We start from the raw sequence: 12,387 nt of genomic DNA, 5'->3' as shown, positions 1-12,387 counted from the left end.
ACATTCAGTGTCATGCTTGTGTTTGGCCATGTCGTTGAGCTAGTTTGATGTCTCTGTCAAGTAGCTGTCCGTTATTCACTCACTCCACGCAGGAAATGGCACCTCAGAATAAAAGCTTATGCCAGAAATTCACTGTACGTAAAAATTAAGTGTTTTGTTTTTTTTTTTTACAAACTTGAAACACTCTGCGGTCCGTTCAGAATGGACCTGCGACCCACTTTTGGAACGAGATCCACCAGTTGGGAACCACTGCTGTAGAACAACAGTGTGGTCTCTGTGGAAAACAACCGGCTCCTTATGTAGATATAAACAGCTTATTCTTAGGTAACAAATACAGGATTCTTATTTTAAGGTGATTATAAACTAATGAAAACATAGTCATGTATATTTTATACCATATCTGCCTATAGATCCCCCTAAAACGTACCCACTGGACCCTTAACAAAAAAACACATGACCACAGACTGCACAGAAGCAAGGCTGGGGAAGACAACAAGATGAAGCTGAAAGCTCCAGAAATAAAGCTAGTAATCGGACATTGAGTTGTGATTCAAGAGTAAAACACATAAAATAGAAAAATGTACAACATAAAATGTGCAAAATAAATCTGTTTTTAAATGAAAAAGAGCTGAAGTGTCGGAATGAAGAAGACACTTGACTGATTTCTTCCTCCTCCTCTGGTTGGAACAGACGGTTGCTCAACTGTGTCAAGAGAACAGTGTGATATTTATATAAGCTTATAACAGGGTTCCCACACCTTCTCAAACATCAAATTCAAGTATTTTCAAGTATTTTTTGAGGACGGCCCAGTTTAAGACACACATCAAGGTTAATTACTGTTATAACACTGAGACTTTCTATAATGAGGCTGAGCAGGCTTTACAGACACTCACAGACCACAATTAAAAAGACAGGGAGGCTTGAATGTGTGAACACGTCTCAGTTGTGCTGTGACGGCAGACAAAAGCAAGAGACAAAATTTATATTTTTGTGCATATATATGTATATATAAAACTCACGTACTTTCAATGACCTGTGTCTAATTATGTCTGTTTGCAAACTGTTTCAAGGCCTTGTTTGTTCCCCTTAAAATTACACTCAAACACTCAAGGATTTCAAGGGTCCTACGGGAACCCTGTTATAAGCTTTTGTGCTGAGAGTTGGATGACAAGATTAAAACCACTCTCATGTCTGTGAATATGAAGCTATAGCCAGCAGTTGGTTAGCTTAGCATAGCACAAACACTGGAAACAGTGCCTAGTGCCACCTACCAGCACCTCTAAGCGCCCTGACACGGGAGGCCGACGGTTGGCTGTTTTTTTTGCCATATCAGCCTGCTGAATCAGCGTCGGAGACAACAGAGCTTGACGGTGAATGAAATCACTCTGATTGGCAGTTCAGCTCAGTGCACAAGAACATAAGTAGGGAAAGCAAACAAATGACTAGTCAAGAGGGCAGGAGATCTAAGATTATTTTCCTAGCCACTGTGAAGAAACAATATGTAATTGTTTGTGTTACTGTTTGCTAGCACACGCTTCCTTTGTTCTTTGAACTTCAGGTTGTGTTATTACTGTGCTAACTGACTAACGAGCATCTTGAATCTGTCCTGTTAGTTTTCTGATTTGCCTTTTTTAATGATGAACGCAAACTACCGCCACCTGCTGGCATGGAGAGTTATTTCCTATCATGACGGCACATAACAAACATACCCACTGGCCAATTGCTGTGGTCTTTGCGGTGTGCTCAAGTGCAACTTTTTGGCTGAGACATTGGGGATGTGAGACGAAGCAAAAGTCAGCCTCCACTGCCACTAGTTCTTTGATGTCAGTTAGGTGTGTCTGGGCCTAAGCCTCACAAATTTACACGTATATATGTGTTTAATAGGTACAAAAACCAAAGAGTAAAAATGACATGTTGTGTTTTTGGATTAAAGGTTTGAACATCTGTTACACTGTCTCCTAACAGGCCGTCTGTAGGATGGGGGTTTTGGGGGGTTCTGTGACTTACCCGTCAATGATGAGGTGTTCATAGGGGGCCTTCTTGTCACAGACAGGACACACCCAGGTGGGCTTCTTCTCGTTCATCTGGATGTACAGTGTGGCGTCAAAGCACTGCAGGTGGGAGCATGTCAGCGCCCGGCATGGGATCATCAGCCGCATCTTCCCCAGCTGCACAGTGTGCACACACATGTCGTCAGGGCATGAAAAGGACACCCGCAGCGAGGGATGGAGGGTATATACGGGATGCATAAATGTCACAAACATGCCAAACCCACATGGAAAAGATGCGTGATAAGGGCTGAGAGGACAATTAGACAGGTGGCTCGTGTACAGAACATAAAGTTGAGGACATATAGGCGTGTTGAGACACATACAAAGAAGAGGAATGGACAGACATGTCTTGGCATGACTGAATGACTGAACACTGCCTTAAATTTATGAAGAGCAGGGAGCGTGCTTACCGGGCAGAGCAGTGACACTCGAAGGCTGGTCGTGGCGATTTCACTGTCTGGGTCTGCTGTTAGCTTCTCTTTGACTGCAGATAAAAAAGCACACACACATGAGTGAGTGAGAGCCAAACAGCAGGACTTCTTCTCCCAAATGTGCTCAGGTTCTCATTTCAGACTGCAACTTCTTTACTACATATTTCAATCCAAGGTCACGAATGAAGCAGGTTTCTATAAATGTATTGGAGAGCTCCTCATGCTGTGTTGGACCGACTGAGTCCCATCTGCACCTGAATCTTCTTATATCACTTCCCATGCAGTGTAAAATATATATGTATATAAATATATATATATATATATATATATATATATATATACATAGGGCTCTTTAGCTTATAACAGAGTTTTACATCTCAGATAAGAAAGTGTATTTTATTTCTACCTAAGATGAGAAGTAATGGAGCAAAAAAGAAACAACACATGTTGGCCAGCATCTGACTAGGTTTATCTGGTTGGACTGGTAAGGCCTAAACTTCACACACAGATCAGTTATCTTCATTGTGAAAAAGAGGTGGGATGCAACAATACTACTGTGTCTCTCCCAATACCTTCGCTTAGGGTATTTCCTGATATCGACTCCTCATTGACACCAGCCAGTTCTCTTTTTCCCACATTTAAAATCTGCATACATCACTGTGTGAAACTCACTGGAGTAATTTTAATGTAGGATATCATGAAGCCTGAGAGAGTTGTGCTAAAAAAACATTATAACATAAACACTGCATTAATGTGGATATGTCATGTCTGGCCAGGATCCAATCCATTTACATATAAGGTCAGTATCAGTCCTGATGTGTTTTAAGAGAGGTTGGCCGTCCTTACTGAGTGCTCTGGAGTGGTCCGGGTTTCTGATGCCTTTTGCCCGTAGTCTCTGTAACAACACTGTGGACGACTGCTGCTTCACCAAGTACACTGCCATGGAGTAACTCTGTGAACACACATGAATGCATACAGTACTGTAATAATGTACAAACTAGGGCTGGGCGACAAGGACAAAAATTAATATCTTAAAATCCCACTTTAAGACATTTTTTGATTAGATTTTTTGTCAGAGCTCTGAGAGAGTTACACAGAATCTCCTCGAATGGTGTTACTGAAGGTAACTTTAGCAGGCTACATGTCTTTGTAACCTAAAGAGGATCCTACTACTCTGCGACAAATGTATTTTCAGCCATGTGTATAAAAGAACAAAGGGAAGGAAGAGCCTGTGCTGACTTCTGAGGTCAGTATGAACTTCAGCTGTGAGATTGTTCCTCTACTGCCCATCTATAATAAACTAGTTTTAGATATATATACAGATTTATACAGTCTTAAATGTTCCATCAAAAGGTGATTTAGTGAAAAACTCTGCCATCAGCCTTTACCCAGCATGCATTATGATTATACAAAGTCATATGGACAGACTTTTCCTGCAGTTTAATGTTTTCATTCTTACCCTGCGCCATCATCTAATACTGTTTTGGCTGTAAGAACTCAACACAGTCGTGGCCAGAAATCCCACTTCCTGGGCTTCAAACCGCTTCCCACACACATGCATGTGATGCGCACACACAACCATTTATTCACACGAGCACTGTAGGCAGGATGTTGAATTTAAAGCTGCCGTATATAACAGAAGACTGCAGACTGTTTTCTCTTCTGTCGCACGTTTGTAGAAGTTTTGTTTTTGTGGTGGCGTCTGTGTGTCTGTCACTGTAACACATGTCACCATGTCAGCACAAGACAGCAGACAACACCTGATTGAATCTGATTTTACAGGGTTTTTTTACACGGTCTATCTTAACTTCTTAAGGTAAAGAGTTCATATAAATATTACACATTTATATTGATGTGCATGATTAAGTGATACACTGATTAGAGTAATTGGATAGATTAAAGATGATAATCAGAGCTTCAAATAATTCTTTGTATGATCAACATAACTTACATTAAATGACAAAAAAGCAGATCACAAGTCACCAAAAGCTCAAATAATATCTCCAAATATATCTACTTTGTCTCCATTACCAGCCTAAAACGCAAACATATTGAATTTGGAAGGACAGGAAACAAAAAAGAGTAGGCAAATCTTTAAGTATGAGAAACCTTTATCAGAAAATATTTAGTAATTTTACTTAATAGTAGGGGTGGGATTCTCCAGGCACCTCACTTATCGATTCGATCACTATTCAGATTATCGATGCATCACAATGCATCAAAATGTTTGATTTAAACATGATTTCTTTTTCTCTTTTCTTTAAAATATAGCAGACTGTATTTTTGGTGATCCATAATTAAATAAACAGATTATTTAACTTGCATACAGTGTGGCTCTTGTCCAGGTCACTCTCCCCTTCAACCTCCCTCCATACCCTCACTTTTGAACCAGGGGGTGCCAGTTGGATTGTATCCGTCTGCGGATGCTCACACTTGTCCATTGTGAGACATACATATATATGGGATATACACAGGCCTGCATATAGTCTAGTGCTTGCACGCTCTATTCAATGATATGTGGTCCGTATCCTTTTCATTTTAAAAAGTTAACTGCATTGATGAATGAATTAATGAATTTGAAAGCACCATGCAGTCTCCTGTGTGTGTGTGTACAAATAACATGGAGGCGGGAGGGGGGGATGCTCCGCCGCAGCTGCTGTGTTATTGCCAGCAGAGGAGCTGCGAGCAGCCTCTCTCTCTCTGTTAGCGCTGGTGAAAGCCAAGACACTGGGCAGGCTAGGCACAAGGTTTTTAGGCAAAACAGACTGAACAGAGAGTTTTTGTCTTCACCACAGAGGTGTTTTAATTTGGTTAATGCCACAGTGTGTGCTGGTCAGCCGGTTTACGCGCTATTTGCAACTCCTCTCACTGAATGCTGCAGATGCTACACTGGCTTCGCAGTTGAGTTCTGCCTCTTTTGTTCCGTCAACATCTTGTTATGAACAAACATTTATATAATTGATAATTGACATATGTGAATTGATGCCGAATTGTCCACTTCCGCAATGGGATTCATCTAAGACCTGATTTTTTTCCCCCAACCCAATTATCAGATAACTTTTTTACTTATCAAAGTTTTCCCTGATCATCAAAAGCTCAACAGTCCCTGTTAAACATTGGTTCTTACCCTTCCAATCTCAGCGGTCCACGACACCACGATGGTATTGGGGACTGTGGTGGACAATCTGACCAGTGAGGTAATGTTGATGGGCCGGCTGGGCCGCTTGGGCTCTACGCCGTTTTTGGTAGGTGGAAGATAACCCTAAAAGACAGACAAGAATATTCAAAGGAAAAAGATGAAAAGTTGTTGTGAATATTAAGAGGTTAAATTCTGATGTTCTTCAAGAAAATGTATTCAACACTAACACAGGGCAGAAAAGGTGGAACAACAGTCATACAGTGGTGGAATAAAGACACCGTGCTTTGCTGGCTGTTTATGTGATTAATGCGGAGCGCCTCACCGGCAGGTTACATGGCTTCCCGTTGACTTTCACACACAGATTGGGTGGAAAATGGTCTTCCTGAGGACAGCTCGTCTCCGACAGGCAAAACCGCAACTGAACTTGAACTGAGAAATCACATTTGGTCCCCGAGATGTCCCTTTGAGCACAGAAACAAATATATCAGCACACATCTGTAGAAAGCATGTACATGTTTGAATTATTCATGGAGCGCATCCTGCACTGACAGCGGCGTTCATCTTACATCGAGCTGCTGATCTGCTGGACTTGCTGTGGCGTTAATGCAAAGGCGAAACACGTCTCCTGAAATCTCTGGCTGTTGTCTGATGCTGCAGAGAGAGGAAGGAAAATGCTTTTTTAAAAACGGAAAATTACAACATGCACCAAATTTTTAACAGTGGCCAAATGTGATCAGTGACTCCAAGACAGTGAGATGAAGGAGCCCAAACATGACAGTAAAGTACAGTGAATCACTGAAACAAAGACAACAGGTGAAGAGGTGTGTGTGCAGCAGTGTATCAGTGGCTGTCTCCTGTACAAACAGCATTATTAGGTAGAGCTCGCAGGCATAAAATTAGCAAAAGCTAAAAAACACCTGGGCGTCAAAACCAGACCACCTCACACAGAGGTGAGGAAGAGAAAAATGTGTGTGTGTATGAATGTGTGTGTGTGTGTGTGTGTGCTCTATTTATAGGCCCACCGAGAGGAGCTGGAAATAACTGGTGCTACTAACCCAGCCTCCATTAAAGAGACAGCAAGGCTGCAAAGGCAAGAAAAGTTTGTGTGTACATGTTAGAAGGAGGTTAGCAAAGAAACTAAGAGCTGTGAGGAGTCAAACCCAACTGTGTTTTGTATTTGCAGTTATGGAACAGTTCAACATTTTGGGAAATATTTTCATTAATTTTGTTTCTGAAAGTTAGATAAAAAGATCAAAACCACCCTCCTGTCTGTGTTCAGTGTGACACTTGTGGCGGTAGGTGATTAGCTGAGCTTAGCACAAAGACTGGAATCAAGGGGAGACAGCTAGCGTGGCTCTGTCCACAATAAAAAAATAAACTTAAAACTAGACATGTTGTATCTTGTTTCATTTGTGCACAATTAAAAATGCTCAAGTGAACAAATGTCACTACATTTGCTAGGTCAATAATAAACCTCTGAACTCAACAGTTTAGAGGTTTATTATTGACCTTACTTGCATCAGTTTTTTTTATAGTAGTAACAGCTATAGCATTCATACTGAGCATGCGGCAAGAGATCGTTTTTCACTTCCTGTTTCAAAAACGAATGCAATGCAACGCACTGTAGTGTTCAGAGGAATGAAACTATGGATTGGACACTACATATGTAACAAGTGCAGGTTAAAGAGATACCTGATGGCACAGAACACCTGCCCATTTCAAATAACATAATATCTGACTGTACAAATGTTAAAATGAAACTTTCCTGGTCTTTTCATACTCTCAATCACTGTATATGCTGTTTTTCGTAGAATTACAATCACCTTTGAGCTGTAAAATTATTATTTTTTTTTTTTTCTGACAGTTTTGATAAAGTGAGAATACTTGTTGTCATTGGTGTAATAGTGCCATTAGTAGTTTTTAATGTGGTTCATTTATTGGTTTTGATTGTTTAGTTTTTCTGTTTTCTTGTTGTATTTTTAATTATATATTTGTTTTACACTATAATGTAATGTTTGCTTGTGTGGACCCCAGGAGGAGTACTCTGACTGATGGTGATCCAAATAAATAACTAAATAACAGGACTTTATTAATTCATACAGTACTGTACACTACAGCATTTACTGTGAGACCTCCGCAGAGTTTTTCCTCATTTTAGGAAGATACACATTGTAGGAGCTGGATGTATGTTCTGTTGTATATATAAGTAAATATAATGAAAATAAAACTGAGCACTGTATAAAATGTTTTTAAAGCTCAGGTAGGGAGTTTAATTTGGACGTTATTGGACAGTCTGAGAGAACACTCGACTTCTGCACATCTGCTTGGCTCTGTTTTCAGGCTTTGAAAATCTAGCCAGTGACGGGAGACACTGGCCAATCACAGGCCATTTTCAGAGACAGCGGCTGTCAAACACGTCAATCACGGCTCGTGAACTGCCGTCAAACTGTCAAACCTGGCAACGCTGATTAAATATGAATCAAAATTCTGTTACTGCATTGCCTGTTTGTCTCCTCAAATGTTTTCAGATACACGTTTTAAAATGAGACTTTTCTTTTGGCTAGCTATTTTCAACATGGCAGCTGGGTCATACACTTTCTCATTTTACAGCTAAGCAGTACACTAAAATATGTTTCTGAAAATGTTTGAGATGAGCAATGGGCAATGCAGTAACAGAAGTTTGACTCATATTTGATCAGCGCTGCCAGTTCGAGCACAGTTTACGAGCAGTGATTGAAATGTTTGACAGCTGCTGTCTCTGAATGTGGCTCGAAAATGGTTACTTTCATGATTCTTGCAAATACCATTAGGAGCACTATGAGGATTATGGATTATCGGCCACATGCACTACTGTCAGGATATAGCAAAAAGACAGACAAACAGAACAAAAAATCTAGAGCCATCTAGAGAAACAGGGAGCACTGGCAGCCTTCCATTCCTTAAGAGTAATCCTCTTTGCTACTAACATGCCCACCATCAGGGACGTCTGTACAGTATGTAGCAGAGCAAGAGAAGCTTCAGAACAACCAAACAAGGCAATTAATGGGTCAAGGTCAATCTTAATGTCAGAAATATTACAATACCAAGAGAACATGTCCTGTTAAAAAAGGATATAGAAACAGTTAATCAAATAACTTTTTGTCATAATGCTAAAAAAAAAGTTACCTACTGTAGCTTTAAATTTTGTGTTTATTTGTTTTTGTTTTTTGACAGCAGTTTACAAAGCAAGACATAAAATATGATAAAGTAATTTCTCCTGCTGTTCAAATTTTTTTCACAATTTAAGAAGTTTGTAGAACATTTTGGGAGAGATTAAGTGTACATATAAGCACCATATGTTGAGGAGACTTGATTAAAGAGACAAAAAAAGTATAGCAGTAAATGAGGTGGGTCTTTCACCCACTTCGCCCAGAATTTAATGAACACATTTTTCTGAAGATGAGGAGAAAAGGTCATTTTTTTCCCATAACATAAATATGATTTACAATATCTATCCACTCCTCTAATGTGGGGGTTCAGGAAGCAACCAGTGCCTTGCGAGGGCAGATATCAGAATACCAAACATATATTTATCAGAACGTTTTGCCTTAAACCCAAACATTCTAAAAAAAATTGCAAAGGAAGATCAGTGTTAAGTTTCTTTTTTACTGCTTTATGAAATTCTGTCCAGAAAGGTCTGATCACTGGACACTACTAGAATACATGCCAGTGACTGGCTCCATGAAACCCACACTGTCTCCAGTACCTGGCGTCCCCTCCGGCAAAATGTGCTTTGGCGCGATTAAAAAAAATCAATACAACATTTCCACCCAAACTCACACCACACATGTGAGTTGCTGCATTTCCACTGAATTTTTTTCAGTCTGTTCATCTCATTCAGCCATTTTTTTTCTCTCTGGACTGAAGAGACAAATGATCATATTTTTTCAGTAGGCTACCTAAAATTTAATTTGTATTTGTAATATTAATAACTTATATAATAAAGAAATCAAAACTTTTGCCACACAAAAATATCGTGATACTACACTGGATCTATTTTCCCCCCACCCCTCCTATTTACCGACTTGGCTTTCACTAACAATCATCATTAAAATCCTGTTTTCTAAATTCCAGTTCAGATAAACGACAGATGACGCGACTCTGCAGGAGATGTCTCTGCTCTAAAAGTGAAACCAACTAAAATCTTCACTGCTGAGAAAAAGCTTTTAGCATGAACCACAAGAGTGCTCCGTACACCGGTGAGTAAGCATTACAGACCAGTGTTACCTTTGTTATGACAGAGCTCCTTTAGTGTGTTCGTGTCATATTTTGTGAGGCATAATTGCTGAATCTCAGTGGGAATCTTTTGGCCTGAAGGCTGCGTAAGTGAGGGGGAAGATGAGTTACATGAATTACCTATCCATGAGCCCCATTGTTGCTTTAATTGCTTAAATATGTCAGTGAATGACAGCTTGCACGCAGAGAATCTATGTGCACACATGATCATGAACTTAAATGCACACCCAAAGCACACAGAGGTAATTTCTATTCCATGTAAGCCTCATAGGGGGACGAAGAGGATGATTACTGGACCAATCACGTCCCTCCTCTCATCAGCCTTTCAAACAGCCATTCGTTATCCCAGTAATGACCCCGTCTTACCACCCACATGGTTTATAATTTGTATGGCGTGTATTTACTGTATGTTTCTGTTCCTGCATCTTTGGAGCGGCAGCCTGTGTACTGCAGAACAAAATCATACGCACCAAGTGTGCTTTCGAACAACAGTCTTCCTCCTCTCCGGGCACACAGGCTATAAATAGAAAGTGCTCTCTCACTCTCTCTCACTCTGTCCTCTCTTGCTCCCCCCCATCATCTATCCATCGCTCTATAACTCACTCTGTCTCTGGCAGCAGATTTTTTTTTTCTGGTGTTTCAATGTGTGTGGTTAGGAGAGATATGAGAAGGGTTGAAATGAGTTTTGATTGATGTCTTCCTCTCTCTTTCCCCTTAAAACACACACACACACACACACACACACACACACACACACACACACACACACACAGAAACTTACCCCCCCCAACACTCATGCAGACTCACATTGTGACTTCTTAACGATTTAAGATGCATACACAGGGTTTTTATTTATCTGACACATTGCAATATTAAAACTAAGGCTAAGTACAAAACAGTAACACTTCTATGGTACAGACATATTTCTGAAAAGTGGTATCAAATGCTCAGATTCATTCTCTTCTCCATATTTATCCTGTTTTTATTTAAGCAGAGAGTTCTTTTATGACTGCTTGTGTTACACAACATTTATAGGAATAAATACAGGAATTTATAGGAATAAATATAGGAATCCCCCTTGAGTAGACTCAAGGGGGATTTATACTTGTGCGGCAACCAAAGGTGACAAAATCTGCATACCAGCTCCTCTAAAGCTCATTAATTAACATATTAGACTGTGACTGTTTACAAAACACAAAAACTGAACCGTAAATACGTCAAGTTGCAATTTTAGCAATGGTTAATGTGTAAGACCAGTGGTTCTCAAGTGGTCCAGATTTCTCCTTAGTCATTAGTTCAAGGTCCACACAGTTTAATATATTCAGTGCCATATTTGCGTTGAACACGTCTATGAGCTAGTTTGCTTTCTCTGTCAAGTATCTGTCCATGAGTCGCTTACTCTACAGCAGAAAACCACACTTCAAAATAAAAGCTCTGTGCTGGAAATTTACTGTACTTCAAAATAAAGTGTGGTTTTTTTTTGTTTTTTTTTTTTACAAACTTGCGGTTTAGAAAGGACTCACGATCCACTTTTGGACCACGACCCACCAGTTGGGAACCACTATTTTAGACGATTCCTTTGGGAGTAGGGTTGGGTACCATTCATATTTGGACCAGTACTGGTACCAGTACCTAATGGTACCTATTTTCGGTACTGAACTCTCTGTAATATCAAAAATGGAATTACAGTTGTAAAAACTAAGTCCAGATTTCCACACGCTGTGTAAAGTGAAGGAACAGTCTGTGGGATGACAAACCAGAGCACAGTGTACCTCTGTGTGTCTGGAGACAGAACACTGTGTTCCACCTAGGTTGTAAGATGTAGTGAACTTTAATTATTCAGTGCCTTTTTATTGGGCATCAACCTTGCGTACTGTTGAAGGTAAAATAGACAAGAAGCATATATAAATGCTCCAGGTTGCTGTTATGCCTGTGAAACAAAGCTGAGACATGAGCCTGCAGCTGTGATGATTAAAGTAAGAACGAATCTGTTGCAAGTGAAAAAAGCATCTGAAGTACTTGCAGTCTAGACGGGAATAAGACTCTTTCAGATACCAAAATTTGCCACAGACCGACTTGATTAACATGAAACCATTCTTGGGAGTGTAAGTGTAATTTGGTCAGTACCCAACCCTATTTGTGAGTTGTTTCCCTGTTTTCAGTCTTAATGCTAAGCTAAGCAGCTGCTAGCTCCAGCTTCATATTTAGCATTGGGACGTAAGAGTAGCATATTTTTATCGAAGGCCCCGATCACACAGAAAGCGCTTTAGCAGCTGGAGGTGGCTTTCTGTCATCATTTTCAATAAGAATTAAGTTTTTTGCTCGCTGTTTTAGCCTTGCTATGTGCCTTGCGTTTCTATGCACCTCTCATGTCTGCGCTCTAGGCACCTGGCATTTTTGCTGGAGCGCTCTGAACTCCTCCAGTTAAAAAACTTCCAACTTAGACCAGAAGAGCGCCCCACGTCATCTTTGCTTTTTTCTCTCCATTGTC

The 12,387-nt window shown here is 40.2% G+C and overlaps 1 protein-coding gene across 1 annotated transcript in view; it reads right to left on the bottom strand.

Annotated features, from left to right (window-relative positions):
* Positions 1–12,387, bottom strand: part of LOC125902628 (E3 SUMO-protein ligase PIAS1-like) — a 79,458-nt gene that overhangs the window by 6,694 nt on the left and 60,377 nt on the right. The window contains exons 3-8 of the mRNA XM_049599127.1: positions 6,188–6,272; positions 5,944–6,082; positions 5,610–5,744; positions 3,329–3,434; positions 2,462–2,535; positions 2,008–2,168 (exon numbers count right to left, since the gene is read on the bottom strand). Coding sequence (XP_049455084.1) covers positions 2,008–2,168; positions 2,462–2,535; positions 3,329–3,434; positions 5,610–5,744; positions 5,944–6,082; positions 6,188–6,272 — 700 coding nt within the window. The remainder of the gene's footprint in view (positions 1–2,007; positions 2,169–2,461; positions 2,536–3,328; positions 3,435–5,609; positions 5,745–5,943; positions 6,083–6,187; positions 6,273–12,387) is intronic.

This window comes from Epinephelus fuscoguttatus, linkage group LG2, assembly GCF_011397635.1.
Source record: "Epinephelus fuscoguttatus linkage group LG2, E.fuscoguttatus.final_Chr_v1".
Taxonomy (NCBI): domain Eukaryota; kingdom Metazoa; phylum Chordata; class Actinopteri; order Perciformes; family Serranidae; genus Epinephelus; species Epinephelus fuscoguttatus.
The sequence above is the reverse complement of the archived record's forward strand: the minus strand, read 5'-3'. Positions and strand labels throughout refer to the sequence as shown.